We start from the raw sequence: 17,628 nt of genomic DNA, 5'->3' as shown, positions 1-17,628 counted from the left end.
GGCGTCTGGTTTTAGTAAAGCGCTCTGTAGAGCCTCCCTGAAGGCTGCAGTTTGAACAGTTTTTATCTGGGATGTGAGGGGTCTGCAGAGATGTTTTCTGCCTGCTTCCTGGACCTTTACAGGTCCCGGATGAAGAAAAGATCAGCATCAATGAGCCTCTCTGCACACCTGATAGTCTGCTGCAGTCTGGCCCTGTCCTGCTACATGACTGAGCTGAGCCAGACAATGACTGATGTACATTGGACAGACTGGATGATGGCAGTGTAGAAGATGACCAGCAGCTCCTGTGGCAGGTTGAACTTCCTTAGTTGCTGCAGGAGGTACAACCTCTGTCGGGCCTGCTGAGCGGGTTCAGCTCCAGGTGGTTCTGACTGCACCATCTTATTGTTATATATCAGACCAATGACGGTGGTGTCATCCATGGACTTCAGGATTTTCACAGATGGTTCTCCTGAGGTGCAGTCATTAGTGTAGAGCAGGGGTCCCCAATCCCAGTCCACGAGGGCCGGTGTCCCTGCAGGTTTTAGATGTGTGCTTGATCCATCACAGCTGATGTAAATGGCTAAATGACCTCCTCAACATGTCTTGAAGTTCTCCAGAGGCCTGGGCCCTATTTCAGGAAGCCGGTTTAGAAAACTCAGAGTGAAAAACGATACTCAGGGTTGAGTAACCCCGAACTGTCCAACTCGGAATATTCGGTTCCAGAAAGGCTGATAACAATTAGTTCAGTCAACGCGGAGTTGCTTTAACCCCAAGTTAAGCGCGCGCACGAGGATACATAAAGCCCTGATTAGTGGAGCACAGATTAAGCGAGTCACCATGGAGACGGAGGGAAAGAAGGCGCGGTCAATGTATTTTACAGCGCTTGAGGCCGAAATTCTGATGGCAGCATATGCCGATAACATGCAAATTTTGCGGGAAAAAAGTAACACAGCCTCAGCTGCAAAACAAAGGGAGCATGCATGGCAAAACATAGCCGACAGAGTCAATGCGTGAGTGTTAATTTAAACATTGACCCATTTAACACGTTATTTTATTATATTTTCTTTAATTTTTTATTTTATACATTTTATTTTGTGATGTGAGCGCAGGTGCAACCCAACAGGCCCCAAACGTTCCTGGCAGCAAGTAAAAATGAAATATAAAAATATAGTCCAAACAGGTAAGGTGTAATTGTATTATGAGCCATAGTGCTTGGTCTGTTTGTAAATCAATTGCAGTTAGAGGCTACATTAATTTCCCCTCTGTAAGCACTTATTGAAATTATCTGAGCACATTACAAGTACATATTTGCTTACTCTGTATGCTCAAATGTGACCCGTTATAGCCAACAGAAAAAAAAGCGGAGGCCCGAAAAACAGGTGGGGGTCCTCCACCACCACCGCTCACAGAGGCTGAGCAGTTGGCTTCCACATTTGTGATAATGTTGGCAGCATCACATATGATCTTCACAGTGCAGAGAACACAAATTAGCATCCATTACTATAATGAAATAATCTGTTAGTTTGAAATGTTACAGGGAACTATGTACCTGTACATTAATGCTGTGGAAAGACTTCCTGTTCACATAGTCTCCTTCATTTACTGAAGGAGCAATGATTGGAATGTGAGTGCCATCTATACAGCCAATCACGCCTGGGAACCGTGAGAATAAATGTAAAATTTAAGTAGTAGTTCAAGTATCACCACATCATGAATTAAGTTTCGTTCATCCTGATACCTGCAATTTTGTGGAATCCCTCTTTGATAAATCTTGTGGGTCTATGACCGGGGAACACCACAAACGAGTACAGGAGACGTTTCAGTGCAACTGTAACATTCCTGACTGCTCGACAGACGGTAGCCTTGGAAACGTGCTCAGCGTCACCAATATTATACAGAAAGCTCCCGTTTGCAAAAAACCGAAGTGCAATACAAATAATATGTACAGAACTGAGAGGATGTCCGCGATGTGTCACATGAGCAATATTAGGCCTGAGGATGTTATTCAAATAAATTATAGATTGTGCTGAAAAACGGTAACGTTCACACAGGAGATCATCAGGAAATGATAAAATGTCCGAACGCGCTCTAATCACTCTCTCCCGGCGGAGAGCTCTGCGGAGAATTTGGGCTTCAACATCTACTGGCTCTTCAAGGAAGGAGCACGCCATGTCTGACACTTCCTACAGTCAGGTTTCCGACAAAGAGGCGGAGAAAGTCTGGGTTAGTTGAAGTAAACCTGCTAGGGGGCAGGTTAGCTTCACGGAGTGTGTCGTCATAGTAACTCACTCGGAATTAATCTAAACTCGCTTTGTGAAACCGAAAACCCAGAGTTTTCGTTAACTCAGGGTATACTTACTCAGAGTTTGCACTAAACCGGCTTCCTGAAATAGGGCCCCGGTAATGAACTAATCATGTGATTCAGATGTGTTGACCCAGGGTGAGATCTAAAACCTGCAGGGACAGTGGCCCTCATGGACTGGGATTGGGGACCCCTGGTGTAGAGGGAGATCCTGCAGACCCTAGTCAATAAATTACTGACTCTTGGACTGAACTCTTCTCTTTGTAACTGGGTTCGCTGTTTTGTAGAGAAGCTGTTTTGAGGAAGGCATTTCTTTGCTACAAGAGTTAGTAGGGATCTTGTTATCTGGTTTCCCCATAACAACATACTTGAAACATTTGTCAATATACTGTCGCAAACTGTCCAGGTCTTCCTTGTGGTTCTTCACAATGGTGAAGATGCTTTGAATCTAAGTATAATCCCTATTTTTGTAACTTTAAAAGCTGTCATGGAATAAACTGGCAGAGAAAATTAGTGGTGTAAATGTTTCAGTGGTGCACCTTGTTCAGTGCTGCTGAGATTCTTGCTGCACTGCACGTTACAACAGCATAGTTCTCCTCACTTACCTGTCAACCTGGTGGTTTTCTCCATGTCAGTTATCTGGTCAGTGAGCTGTTTTTGAGCCTCTGACACGCAGGTTTGTGGTGGGATGTAAACACTGACCAGAATGAATGAGGAGAACTCCCTTGGCGAAGTTTGCAATTTAAAAGAAAAGCCTGTAGGGGAGGGCTACATGACTTTCCTAACACTGTAACATCAATACACCAGCCTTTATTGATGTAGGAGCAGTTTCCACCTTGTCTTACTGAAATATACTGTGACTGATACTGAAGTATCCAAAATCTGTAAAAGTTCAGACATTTGTGATATGTTTGCCTTTTATAATAAAACTGTACACCTATTAGACCTAAAAAGCTCCCCTGACTGTCAGATAGCCATCATCAGTAAAGGCTGATATTAGATTCAATTATAAATGCTGACAATGGGAACATCAAAGCTGAGGTTTAGTATCTTTAACAGTTTTTATCTGTTGATAGCAGAAATAATGGAGTTCTTTATTATTATTATTGGAATTATAAAAAAATGAAATGGTCAAAAACTTTTTAAATTATTATTATTGTTGTTGTTGTTGTTGTTGTTGTTGTTGTTGTTGTTGTTATTATCATCATCATCATAAAAAGGCTTGAGGACAGATCCACGCTGGAGTCTGGAGGTAACTGACATCACAGGCCCATCACAGTGTCTGATCTCTTCCTCCAGATTTTTTCACTTTCTGTCACCTACCTCTGGTCCCTCTCAGATTACAGCTCAATAATTAGATTTAAATTCAAATGTAAAATTAGGATTCATATTAGTGACTCATAGGAATCATACAACATATTAGTGTTGGCAATGACTTTCTTTCTCTGCTCGGGGATGCTCTTAATTTAGAGGTGACTGAACTAAGTCTGATCAGCTAAAATCAAAACTCCCAAACATCCAGCCAGCTGTTCTGTTATTCTGGTTAGATCTTAGCTGATCTAAGAGTTATTCAGAGTTTATTTTTAAACTCAGAATTTGATGAACATGTTTTCTGGAATAAGGCCTTGTCCTCTACTGTCCTGTGAACCTGGGCCCTGTTTCAGAAAGCCGGTTTAGTGCAAACTCTGAGTAAGTATACCCTGAGTTAACGAAAACTCTGGGTTTTCGGTTTCACAAAGCGAGTTCAGATTAATTCCGAGTGAGTTACTATGACGACACACTCCGTGAAGCTAACCTGCCCCCTAGCAGGTTTACTTCAACTAACCCTGACTTTCTCTGCCTCTTTGTCAGAAACCTGACTGTAGGAAGTGTCAGACATGGCGTGCTCCTTCCTTGAAGAGCCAGTAGATGTTGAAGCCCAAATTCTCCGCAGAGCTCTCCGCCGGGAGAGAGTGATTAGAGCGCGTTCGGACATTTTATCATTTCCTGATGATCTCCTGTGTGAACGTTACCGTTTTTCAGCACAATCTATAATTTATTTGAATAACATCCTCAGGCCTAATATTGCTCATGTGACACATCGCGGACATCCTCTCAGTTCTATACATATTATTTGTATTGCACTTCGGTTTTTTGCAAACGGGAGCTTTCTGTATAATATTGGTGACGCTGAGCACGTTTCCAAGGCTACCGTCTGTCGGGCAGTCAGGAATGTTACAGTTGCACTGAAACGTCTCCTGTACTCGTTTGTGGTGTTCCCCGGTCATAGACCCACAAGATTTATCAAAGAGGGATTCCACAAAATTGCAGGTATCAGGATGAACGAAACTTAATTCATGATGTGGTGATACTTGAACTACTACTTAAATTTTACATTTATTCTCACGGTTCCCAGGCGTGATTGGCTGTATAGATGGCACTCACATTCCAATCATTGCTCCTTCAGTAAATGAAGGAGACTATGTGAACAGGAAGTCTTTCCACAGCATTAATGTACAGGTACATAGTTCCCTGTAGCATTTCAAACTAACAAATTATTTCATTATAGTAATGGATGCTAATTTGTGTTCTCTGCACTGTGAAGATCATATGTGATGCTGCCAACATTATCACAAATGTGGAAGCCAACTGCTCAGCCTCTGTGAGTGGTGGTGGTGGAGGACCTCCACCTGTTTTTCGGGCCTCCGCTTTTTTTTCTGTTGGCTATAACGGGTCACATTTGAGCATACAGAGTAAGCAAATATGTACTTGTAATGTGCTCAGATAATTTCAATAAGTGCTTACAGAGGGGAAATTAATGTAGCCTCTAACTGCAATTGATTTACAAACAGACCAAGCACTATGGCTCATAATACAATTACACCTTACCTGTTTGGACTATATTTTTATATTTCATTTTTACTTGCTGCCAGGAACGTTTGGGGCCTGTTGGGTTGCACCTGCGCTCACATCACAAAATAAAATGTATAAAATAAAAAATTAAAGAAAATATAATAAAATAACGTGTTAAATGGGTCAATGTTTAAATTAACACTCACGCATTGACTCTGTCGGCCATGTTTTGCCATGCATGCTCCCTTTCTTTTGCAGCTGAGGCTGTGTTACTTTTTTCCCGCAAAATTTGCATGTTATCGGCATATGCTGCCATCAGAATTTCGGCCTCAAGCGTTGTAAAATACATTGACCGCGCCTTCTTTCCCTCCGTTTCCATGGTGACTCGCTTAATCTGTGCTCCACTAATCAGGGCTTTATGTATCCTCGTGCGCGCGTTTAATTTGGGGTTAAAGCAACTCCGCGTTGACTGAACTAATTGTTATCAGCCTTTCTGAAACCGAATATTCCGAGTTGGACAGTTCGGGGTTACTCAACCCTGAGTATCGTTTTTCACTCTGAGTTTTCTAAACCGGCTTCCTGAAATAGGGCCCTGTTCAGGGACTCCTGGTATCAAGCGGCCACCAACACACATATATGTAGAATTTAGGTCTTGTTGTTGTTGTTGTTCCTTTTTTTTTTTTTTGAAAAAAACAACAACAAAAAAACAAACAAACTACTTTTCCTGGGCTTATTGGAGAGCAGTAAACCAGCTTAAATGAGCATTACCTCCACCTACTGGACTGGAGTCTTGACAGGAAAAGTCGAGCAAAGCCTTCTGCAACAATGTATTGCTGCCATTTATTAAGAAATGTTTAGTTAAAACACATTTTTTTACGTCATAAATGTCTTTTGAATGTGAGCTTCCACTTAGATGATGGGAGGAATGCTGTGTAGCAAAACTATTATACAAGCCACTGTGTCACATATAATGATAAAGAGATTTTAACAATTTAAAAAATGAAATATAACTATAGTTATATGTTTTACAGTTATAAATATAACTGTAAAAATACTGATATCGATTTTAAGAGCGGGTGTACTCGCGGCCTACTACCAGTGCTTTCTACAGTCATACATTTTTTTAGATTCAGAAACTAAAACGTCACATGATGTGGAAGCTACTTGTGTTTTAAACACTTTTTTATAAGTCAGAGAGAAAAACAAACCACAAACAAGAGGAATTTTCTTTAGTTAACGCGACTGAAAGTGTAGACGCTACACTTGACATTTTTTATGCCGCATTGTTTGATCGTTTGTGGCGCTTTGAGCCAGTGGCCGTTTTTCCAATAGACTTGAAAGCAGCATCACGACTGGGTGCGTGAGGTGTGTTTGGCCGGGCAAGGACACTTGCAGGGTTGGAATGACATTTGTGTAAGTTACTAGCGGAATGTTACTAGTTTGTTAATTGATTCTGCGGCGACTGTTGTACACAATCTAACCGGAGACTTACAACATTTGGACGGACCAGGGACTTCGTCTGGAAAAGATAACATGAGGATCTTTTCCAAACCGGTGGCTAGCTCATTGCTAGCTGTTGACTAGTTAGCATTGAAAGCTAACTGCTATTATTTGACTGTCACTGCATGTAACCAGCACTAGCTGAAATCTCCGAGTTAATATCAGCGTTGCAGGGATACATGTTATGGTTTATGTTGCGATAGTTTCGGAGAAAATCCAGATGTGACCATACAGGGATGTCTGACAACTTAAAACGCAGCTGTGCCCCATTTAACCTCCGGAGAATATAAAAAATTTGAACATTCATTTTTCCAAGTTATTTAAAACAACAATTTGTACTGCAGTAATTGGATTGTGTGACAGTCTAAAACAAAATAGTCCTGAAATTTTCTAGCAATGCTGTTTTTAAACTTTTTTGTTAAATGCTATAACCCAATAATTTCCTTTTACGAGTTATGACCTAAGAAGTGTCCACTCAAAAGCCGCTGTCAGCTGGAATATATGCAACTGACAACTGAACTTAAAGAAACTGTTGAGACTGCTCTGATCATTTTGGCTGTAGTGCATATTAAGTTGTAAGGAAGAGGCCTGTGTTGACGTGTTCACGTGTTTCACTGGATGCCAGCTGTCACCATGGAGTTTCTGATTATAAACGTGAGGTGTGCTTCAGGTCCCGTGCTCCTGGCAGTCTGAGAGAACCTTCAGTTGAATGCCTGAACTGTAGAATTTGTGTTATCTTGCTGCACAAATACCACAAGATTTATTATCACACAAAATCTTCCTAATACATGCAAATGTCGGAGCTTGCATAAAATTATTGATTTAACAAAGCATATTTGTTTTTAAGATGAATCATGTGACCAGTAAAACGTTACAGCTTTAGTCACAGTGATTGCCTGATTTGATTTTGCCAAATGAGGTGCTGCAGCAAAAGCTGAGACGAATCCTCTGCCAGTGTCCTCTGCACTCCCTGCTGTACTGATGCAGCTTTTTTGAATAACTAGTGTGTGGTGCAGTGCTAACTGTCAGAGAAGCTGCAGGACCTAGCCAAGCATTCAGGAGCTGGTGGTGCCAAAAACAGAGCTATAAGACTTGCATCTGTTAGGTGGACAAAATAACCTTCAGCCGTTAGCCAAGTGCGGTTTTTTGTTTTTTAGAAAAGAAGGTGCAGTACAGCTTTTGTGTTTATTAAGCTCTTATTGCGCCAGACTGAACAAAATGTTAGCCAATATTAACTTTTTAGCAAATATATCATATCCGTGTAGTCAGTTGATTAAAAAAAGTCATTTGGTTATCAGACACTGATAATGTTTCATGTTTCGGGTACGAATTACAGTGAAAACATAGAAAACTGCCTTTGCATTTTTTGCTTGATAATCAACTAATAATTTTGTCAGCAGGTTAATATCTCTGTTATAATAATGTCATGTAGCCGTGTGAACAGCTAACTCGATCTATTCTCTCTTCTGTGGTCTCAAGTAGATGAGGTAGAGGGCCTCTGGAGTAGTTGGGAATCTTCCAGTCGTAAAGTCTTTGTGCTGTTGTCTGTGCTGTGGGTGATGGTCATCGGGTGACCGGGGTTGCCCTGACCCTGTGGTGAATGTCTGTGAGCAGAGGAGGCGTGGCCTTCTGGGTGGGTTGTATCCGCAGCCACGGGAGAAGGCAGCCCATCCAAAAATGGAGCTGGAGTGTCAGACAGGTAATTTACTGGATTTCTTGTTATGCATCAGTTGACAAATACTCCAGTATTCCAGTTATTTTAGGCTGTTAATAGTTTGTTTTACTTAGACCTGTACTACAAAACAATTGAACATACCTAGAAAAGCATGTGTGAAAATTTCATTCAAGGTCCACAAATACAAATAGGTTCCCTGTGAAACATTTGTTTAATTACTTAAGGTCCAAGAGAAATCTTCTGGAAATGCTGTTTTACAGGAATTTGATTGTTCAGTAGGCAGTGATTTCATACCTGCTGATCTCAAGTCTCCAGCATAACTATTTCTGGAGCAGGTAAAGTCTGCAGCATAAACCGATGGACCTCGGTAAGAAGTAAAACATCTTCATGCTACTAAAACCCAGGATTAACCCTAAAGCTACCTCGATGAGCCCAAGTCCTGTTTCGTAGTACAGTCCTCTGAACTGTGTGTTAATTTAGATGTAAACAGACATAGACGAAAGTGAAAAGGGGCGTGACCCCATGACCCTAAACTGAATAAGTAGTTAAGAAGGTGGAATTTAGTACTCAGTATCCTGAAAATAATGCTATCAATGAATGCCGATCCCGTCTGTCTGTTTTTTAAAGAGATTTCTTTGCATTAACTGGTTGACAAAGTTCACAGTTGGACCTGTAGCTTTATGGTTGCTGTCAATTTTCACTGTTAAATTCAATTTAGTTTATGTATAGCGCTAAATCATAATATGATGCAGACCTGCAGATCATTTTTGCTGCATAGAGTTTTTTTTAATAGGTTTTTAACTAACCTATAGAAACAACGTGAGTTGTAATAAGAGTATATTTTTGGGCAGAGATGCAGCTGTTCTCTGTTCTAGAACAGGTCTGTGTTCAGCTTTCATCGTTGTCTGTCCAGGTAAAAAGCAAACTCAATGTTGGACATGGAAGGCTGATTGCAGGCTTCACATACTTCTATCACAAAGAAATCTTACTTCTTGGACACCCTTCAAGAGTTATACTTGAATTAGTGGGAACCAGCTAGGCTAGCTCCAACACTTAGGTTATTAAGTCTTCACACAACTTTTTATGTCAATGTTTAGCAGCGTAGGAACGTACAAAGTAAACAATCACATCCTCCCCAGGATGAATTGCATTCCGTTTACATTTTATTACTACAAAAGGTTGTATTATGACAGATGAGTCACGGTGAACTCACTAGGGTAAAGTGCAAAAAAAATGGCAACCAGACCGTAAAACGTCATGATCAGTCACTGCACAAAGGTTGTAAAACTTATTATAAAACAGGTGCTGCTCATCAGTTGCTACACTGAGCTGATGGGAAAGTGAGATGTGCTGAATAAAGCTGACAGGCAGATGTGTCCAGTCAGGCACAGCGAGACGCTGCAGTGGAGGAAATAATGATCTGATCTGAATTTCTCATTTTCTCACTTAGAGAGATGGGCAGTAACGCGTTACTGTAATCTGATTACTTTTTTCAAGTAATGAGTAAAGTAAGGGATTACTATTGCAAAAACGGTAATTAGATTACCGTTACTTTCCCGTAGTAACGCTGCGTTACTGCGTTACTAAAACCGTGATTTTTTGAGAATGTCTCACGACAGTGACGTAAGCGAGTGCGCTGTTAGTGACAACAGCTGTGTGCAGATCAACAATGGATCACATATCGATTGTGGGAGAGAGTATGAGCGTGCAGCGTTTAAAGCGTGGAAGTACTGACCTTACTTTGAGTTTGATTCCATAAAAAGTGACAAAAACATTAGTGTCCGCTGTGCGTGGGAAGAAAACTTCTTTTTACAGCGAAAAAAACCCCTAAACTTCCAAGCAAGCACCGAGTGCGCAACGACGTAATGGGAAACTCACAGAGAAACTCGCGGATTCTTCCACTGACCGCCGCGGCACACCTGCACCAGGGTAAACCTCCGCCTACCCTAGTCCTGCTTTACAGGTGAAAATAGAGCAACAGGACCGCTGAGTCTTTGACTTTATTTATGTTCTGCTGTGTTTTACTTGCATCTATTTGAAAGACTGAGTGTAAACACAAAAAATATCTTATTTTATGTGCTGGAATGTGCAGAAAATAGGTTTAAATGTTAAACTAATTTCTTCCAGTCAGAGAAAGTTGCATATAATTAAATTTTTGCTTGATGCATAAAGTTAAAAGATTAAAACTAATAAAACAAGTTATAAAAAGAGACTTTTCCATTTGATTACATTTTGTATGATGGATTATGTAGAAAAAGTAGAATTGGGCTGAAAGATCTATCACTTTATCACCTCTTCAGGCTGTAAATCGTGTTTTTAAAAAGTAACTAAGTAACTAAGTAATTAATTACTTTTGAAAATAAGTAATCAGCAAAGTAACGGGATTACTTTTTTGGGGAAGTAATCAGTAATTAGTTACTGATTACTTTTTCAAGTAACTTGACCAACACTGCTTACAAAGAAGTGAACAGTCTCTACTTTTTAGAGACAAAACATGGGCCACAAATCCAGGAAAACTACGTTAATAACAGTTAATAAAGGGTATAAACTGATTTACATGTCACAGAGAGAAATAAGTATTCGATTGGCTCTGTGCTCATGTGACACACATTTCAATCAATCAGGTACAGATCTCAATTCATTATGTGTATAAAGCATAGCTTTATACACATAATGCTAATTTACACCATGGAGCCCTACTCTAAGCAGGTATTATACATAAATACATAAATCCAATATATGACAGCTTTTTAAAGTTTTTGGAGCTTGTTTAGCTCCATGTTTAGGGTGGCTGTGGCTCACAAGCTAGAGCAGGTCATCTACTTATCAGAAGGTTGGTGGTTGAATTCCTGCTGCTCCAGTCTGCATGTCAAATGTCCTTGGGCAAGATACTAATCCCAATTTGCTCTCCAATCCAGAATAAATGTGTGTAAGTAAAAATGGAAAAACCAAGGATATACTGAGAGATTAAACTGTTTACAATCTAATCTAACTCAAAATCTCAGACCGCTATTAAAATGAAATATCACATTCTATATGCTTACAATAATAACACCAAGTCCTTGTTGCTTCTTTAGGTGGTGGATTGCCAGACCCGCCCCCTGAGCAGTGCAGCATGGGCCCTGGCCCCACCCAACAGCCTGAGATATCAGAACTTTAGGCAGCCGGTGCTGTCTAACCCAATACATCATGCGAGCCAGCCTCAAATGCTGCGCTACGGCGAGGAGGATTGGGAGGACTCTCTCAGTGTTTGTGTGCTGGTGCGACAGGGCGAGTCACACGGCCTCCACACCCTTCTGGAGATCCCTCTGTTTGGTCACAACAAAATGGGAAGGCCCCTCACGTCTTCAGAGTTCTTGTTTCCACTGACCACAGTGGATGGTAGCAGAGAGGATGACATTAATGTAGAGACCTTCAAACGTAGCGACACTGATGCTGTAAAGAGAGAACACGGCTGCTTCAGAAGCCTGTTTGAAACTGAGGGATGTCCTGCACCATTCATGTCTGGCTCCAAGTTTTACTGCTTTCATTGCCCTGGCACACACTTGGTGCCTAACAGTGTGCTAAAATACAGCCAGGACAGCGGACTTGACAAGAAGGCGGTGGAGCTGCCCTCTGTATCGCTGTGTAGCCATACAGGCAGAGCAGAGGGGGAGCATATTGAGAGCGACAGGGAAGGAGAGGAAAAACTGGCCCTGATGTATGAAAGGCTGAGGATAGAGGTAAGAACCACTACAGTATGATAGCTGTCATTGGTTATGTTGACAGCTGTATCTGACTCAACGCTTGCCTGGCAATCAGTCTCTTCCTGGAATATAAATAGACACATTTAAATAGTCTCATACTCTTATTGACCATTCAAAGCATTTAGTACTACAGTCTGTACTGACTGTTAACTTAGACTGTACACTTGAGGCTTGAGGTATATAAATGAATCCAACTTGTGCACTGAAATACAGATTATTTTGCATTCTCTTTGTGATAAAGCGTATGGCTTACGAATGATTAATTAATTATTGTCAGTAACTTTAGGCTACTTGCATAACCCCAGCAGCATGAGTGAAATGGTCACTATGATTCGCTTCCCGGTGTAATCCTCAGAAGCATTGATCTCATTCTGCCTGTCAAACTGCACAAAGGGAGGGGTGTGGACCAGCTTCCTGCTGCTGCACAAATGTCCTGGACTGATAACCCCAGGATGCTGCTCCCTCCTGCATCCAACACCACTGTTGAATCTCTAGGGGGTGTCTGGTCTCCCTGGAGACGGGGAGGAGCCTTTCATAAAATGGCACACCAAGGGGTACTGTTTTGTCCCCAGACCCTTTAACCTGTCAGTCAGATCCTGTAAGAATAATAAAATCACACCAACACCAGACACAGAACGTGTCCCTTATTGTTACACCGTTTGTCAACCACCTCCAGTTACATTTACAGTCGAGGCAGCAAGTGGAGGACGCCCCAAGCATTTTCAATAGCGTTAAAGTTACATGTTGCACTGGACACAAAGCTCTATTTTCAGTGGTTGATGTAAAGCCCAGGTTAGTTAATGCTTCATGCCAACAGATATAATTGTGTCTTATCTTCCTGCGTGACTATGCATCTAAATATGTAGCAAGATGAATGTCCTACTGCTGCAGCATGTTCAGTGCAGCCTTCAGTGCAACCCTCAGACAGGAGGGACGGTAACACTCTGCACAGATGCCCTGAAAAACAAACCTCTGATCTCCTGGGAGTGGGATAGAGATGAAAAATATGCATCCTTCTGGCTAATTGATGTAAACCAGTAGCTCCCCGGCCCCCCAAACTGGTAACCAAAAAATATCTGCAGTGATAGCTGCTTTACTCTGTTCACAGAGCACTACATATATAGTTTTTTTCTGACAGCAAGTGAATTTTCTCCTGAAGAATGCAAATCGAGTCTACATCTCTACAGAGAATGCATTTTTCCAGGAAATTAGGGGGAGTGACAGTAAACTGAAGCCAGGAGCCCTGTTATATTGTTTTCAGTAACTAGTCTGAAGTTGTGAGTGTTGGCCATCTCTATCTGTAGAGAGAGAAAAGTGTCAGTCTCCTGTGTTTAAGGCGTCCTGTGAGTCCCCAAAACCTGTGTCGTGGGCCCATCTAGTGGCAGGTTGTGACAGCTGGTTAACAAAGTACATGTGCAGGGCACTAAACACTTTGCAGCATCCCAAACAGTAGATTCTGTTCAACTGTATTCAGTGGGAGAAATGTTTCGTCACTCATCCAAGTGACTGAAAAAGCTACGTCCAGATGAACAGATTCAACTTTTTGGGATGATTGGACATGCATGAAGACTTTACAGCATCATTTGTAGCCTCCTCTCAAGACAGGAATGGCACTCAGCAGTTTACCTGTGTGTGCATTTAATAATTTATCCTTGAACACACTCCACCATAGGTCTAGATGTGACAGTGGGGCACGCTTTATTCAATAGGAACAAAATTGTGTGCTTGTGTGACTTAGAAGAAGAACAACCTGTTGTCTCTTTCCCCTTGTGTGGTCCAAAGGGCCATAACAAGCAGTGACAGCGAGTTGTATCTCAAGGCAGTGTAACAATAGTGTAAAATTAATTAACGACAACTACAATACTCGTTTGTACTTTTGTTCACAGATCAGAAACATCATCAAATCATCACAAAATAATTTTTCATCTTCCTCATGAATGCATCTCATGCAGTATTTAGAAATGTAACTGTTTGTTCATAATAAAGTCTTATCACTATTATCCTGCTACACCTCAACAGTGACAATACTGCAAACCAAGAAATTCTATTTTAAAACCACTGCAAATGTAGCAGTTATCCACATGATAGGATTTACTCAGCTTCAGGTAAAATATTTTATTCATTTTTGCACAAAACCACCATAAAAATTATGATGACTTTACACAATCATTGAAAAGTAAATTTGCTCCAAGGACAGGTTTTTGGGACAGCCTGTTACCATACAAATACATTACAGTGTTGATAGTTTACATTTGTATCCAAATGTTTTGATGATGAAAACAAATCAAGTATCTTCATTTTTCCATGATCAGATCGGACATGTTTACCTGAAATTTACAATTTCGGATCACATGGTGAATAATCGGCTTTGCAATTTAACACCACCAGGATCATTTGAACACACATTTGTGTTTTTGTTTTGTTTTTTAATGTTTGAAGAATTAAGACATTTTATAATAGTTTCCACACTGTATCCACATTGTTTCCATAGCACAAAGGGGCAAATGAATAACAAAAAACAAACACGAGAACGCACATTTTCTGATATCAGATGGAGTACAGGGGACACGGATATGAAAAAACTCTTTTTTTGGGGGGGGGGCGCAGCAGCAGCAGCAACTTGCCACTGCTGTGACCATTGAAACAACTCTATACGCTTCACCTTCTTCAGTTTCCTCACAAACTGCAGCCTGCTTATTGTAAAACCAAAACTCTGTTTTTAGACTTAAACAAATAGAATTGGAGAATATCTTGTTGAAGTGTTTGTCTTTAACATCAGCACCTAAACTTTGAAACTGATCTTCATCTGTTTGTTTTGCAGCTTCCAAGATTCTTTATGACAAACCACGACTACTCCATGTACTCAAACGATGTGGAATTCATCAACGGCCTCATAAACATCAAGACCAGGTGAATGTGCTTGTCTAGCGTGATGGTGATGCGTTATAAGAGACTCTTATCCTTTGACCAAACTCTTGATAAGTGTGTCTGATTGCGTGTTGGTGTAGAGGCCGTGTGATGTACCGGCTCACGCTCTCGCTGTGGCGCCTGCTGTGTCTGTGCTACTACGCTGAAGCTCGACTGGATGTACTGAAGCTTACCAAACACATAGAGGACGGGACCATTAAGGCTCGCTGGAGGATCAGAGGGCTTCCTTTCCACTCTCTGCTGCTGCGCTTCTATCGCAAAGACAAATCGCACCTGTACAGGTAACAGCACATCCAGAACTGGGTGCACGGGAGTTACAAGGTTAAGTGGATATGGTGATTTCTGTCTGTATGTTATTTTAAAGCTCCCAAAAATGTAATGAAGTAATCTTTCCATAAAATAATTACTGTTCTGATATACTCGCCTTTTGGTGTTACGTATATAATTAACATTTCCTTGTTTTTGAATTGAGTGTTTTTGGAAAGAGGAAACAGATTTTCAGACAGGTTGCAATGTCCACTATAAACACTGTCATGTTTGTAACATTAAAAACATTAAGACTCATGAATAACTGATTCTTCCGTTCACACTTTTACATAAAAATGGGTGCATATTTTGTCCAACCTTAATCCAAATGTCCTCTCTTACACATAGGTCCTATGATGCGTTCTCTACATTCTACATTGGACATGATGGATTTATTCACTGTCACAAAGTTGAGAAGGTAAGGAAGCTAACAGCTTTTTGCCAGAGCACCCACAGCAAAACGCCTTCAGTGCTATAGAATAACTACTCCCAACGATTGTCTGACAGATTGAAAAAGATTTCTTTTTGGGTGCAGTTTTCCCAGCACCACTGCTGATAAACTTTCTGACCAGGCAACAAGTACTTCTTTTAACCCGCTTTAACCTTAGTGTAAAACACACCAGCGTCTTCAGCCAGGCCTCTCATCACTGTCAGTACTGGCATAGATCGAGAACATAGACAGGCGGTCAGTTAAAGACGTTCATCAGCATGTGAATGTTGGATAGAAAGCAGTGAAAGGTCAGATTAACATGATGATAGTGAGACCTGCTGTGATATGTGTGGATATGTTATATTTGTTGTTCTCTTTTTCCTGCAGGTGATGCCAGCTCAGCCCCCCGTCCTGCCCAGAGTAACTTCCCTCTTGACCGGGGTTCTGGTGGCACTGGGAGTGCAGGAACACCGACCTGCTCTCAATTTGTTACCCCTGCTTCTGTCATCACTGCGACAGAGCAGAAACTGACCCAGAACAAGCATTAGTGGAAAACCAGTGTCTCTATAGCCATGTGACCCTGAAAAGCTAAAGTGGTCTTCACATAGGAACACATGAAAACTGAAAGTTATGCTTGCTGTTCAAAAATATTCTTGTCCCTGAATTAAAACAACATCAAGTCTTTCTTCTGCTTCTCCTTTTCTAATGCTAGATCAGGGAATTGTTCAGATATTTATACCACCAAAAAAGTCAATCAGCTTTTTCCTTTTTACTCTGAGTATTGAAGTGGTCAACAGTGCAGATGTTTGTTGACAGCAGAGCAGCAGGAATAAGAACACACATTTTGTCACTCTGGAGTAACAGAGTCTGAAATACTACTGGCGGCTGCTGTACCACACCTTTCATATGGTGCACTTTTGTGTAAATGTAACCTTTGAGATTTTTATACTATATACGTATGTATTGAAATCTGCTTTTTGGATCATTAATCCAACTAGCTGCCCGCTCAGTTGTGGTAACCGGCTTGTTGGCATATTTAAATGAGTGGCACAACAATCTTAAACAGTTAAGAGAGCTGCCTTTTTGGATCAGCACAAGTTTGACTTCACTATAAATGAATATGCCAGCATTTGTCTAGAAAGGTTTTCGGTCATTAACAGTGGATTGTGTCTGCTTGCCTCTATGGAGCAAGTCTAGGAGATGTAGGAATAAAATGATACACATACACACATATACTGTTATTTCACATGTTGGGAATTGGAGCTAGAAAGCAGATGAGGGAGAAGACCTTGAGCTCACTACAGAGTGAGCATCAGATTTGGGCTTCTTACTGTTAAACAGGATGTTACAACTCAATTAATGGTGAATTTAAAAACTGCAAAAAGGAACTAGAGATGCTGTTACTGGTGGAGCTCAGATTAGCTACACCACCTCCTTTGGTGACCATGCACCTAGTCAGCACTCTGGATGAATGATAATATTGACCGAGGGTGGAAAAATGATCAAGAATCAATGTCTGATTCTAAATTTAACACAATTTCTATTATTGTGTGCCATCTGGATTGTGCTGTGAGTGCCATACTAAGTCCAATTCAGTTGTATTTTTCACAGCTTCAAATCACAACAACAACAGTAAAGTAATTTTGCAAATTAAAATCCTACAATACAGAGAAAACTAAACGATCAGATGACCCCTTTTATGTCTTTAAAACATTCCTACAATTTTAACTAGTTGGTGTGTGTTACTTCATTGATAGACAAAGCTGGGTGCATAGATGGATGCTACGTCCTCTAATGATACTGCCTGGGGGCAGTATGGAACAATTAACCTCTGTGTGAAGAGGACCTCCCATTTCCATGAACACATTGAGTCTATTAGATAGATATGATTCAAACCACTGCAGCACAGTGCTTCTACAGCATGCTC

At 41.0% G+C, this 17,628-nt stretch overlaps 1 protein-coding gene across 3 annotated transcripts; it reads left to right on the top strand.

Moving 5' to 3' along the window:
* Positions 1-6,395: 6,395 nt before the first annotated feature.
* cunh6orf136 (chromosome unknown C6orf136 homolog) lies at positions 6,396-16,386 on the top strand. 3 transcript variants are annotated; one of them, XM_040002712.1, is made up of 7 exons: positions 6,396-6,529; positions 8,099-8,315; positions 11,369-12,013; positions 14,859-14,947; positions 15,046-15,246; positions 15,620-15,689; positions 16,089-16,386. In XM_040002712.1, the coding sequence occupies exons 2-7, from the start codon at positions 8,217-8,219 to the stop codon at positions 16,230-16,232; spliced, it is 1,248 nt and encodes a 415-aa protein (XP_039858646.1). In that variant the 5' UTR covers positions 6,396-6,529; positions 8,099-8,216; the 3' UTR covers positions 16,233-16,386. The 3 variants fall into 3 exon arrangements, with proteins under 3 accessions (XP_039858646.1, XP_039858647.1, XP_039858648.1); XM_040002713.1 differs by having other exon boundaries at positions 6,401-6,529; positions 8,096-8,315; XM_040002714.1 differs by lacking the exon at positions 8,099-8,315 and having other exon boundaries at positions 6,420-6,529.
* The last annotated feature ends 1,242 nt before the right edge of the window (positions 16,387-17,628 follow it).

This window comes from Simochromis diagramma, unplaced genomic scaffold (assembly GCF_900408965.1).
Source record: "Simochromis diagramma unplaced genomic scaffold, fSimDia1.1 OVJJ01000449.1, whole genome shotgun sequence".
Taxonomy (NCBI): Eukaryota; Metazoa; Chordata; class Actinopteri; order Cichliformes; family Cichlidae; genus Simochromis; species Simochromis diagramma.
Note: the sequence above shows the minus strand (reverse complement) of the source record. Positions and strands in the feature narration are given on the sequence as shown.

Excerpts from the sequence above, each read along its gene's own strand:
- cunh6orf136 (XM_040002712.1), top strand. The coding sequence starts at position 8,217 with ATGTCTGTGAGCAGAGGAGGCGTGGCCTTCTGGGTGGGTTGTATCCGC. Across the intron at positions 15,247-15,619 it reads GACAAATCGCACCTGTACAG|GTCCTATGATGCGTTCTCTA; the intron begins GTAACAGCACAT and ends TCTTACACATAG. Across the intron at positions 15,690-16,088 it reads ACTGTCACAAAGTTGAGAAG|GTGATGCCAGCTCAGCCCCC; the intron begins GTAAGGAAGCTA and ends TTTTTCCTGCAG.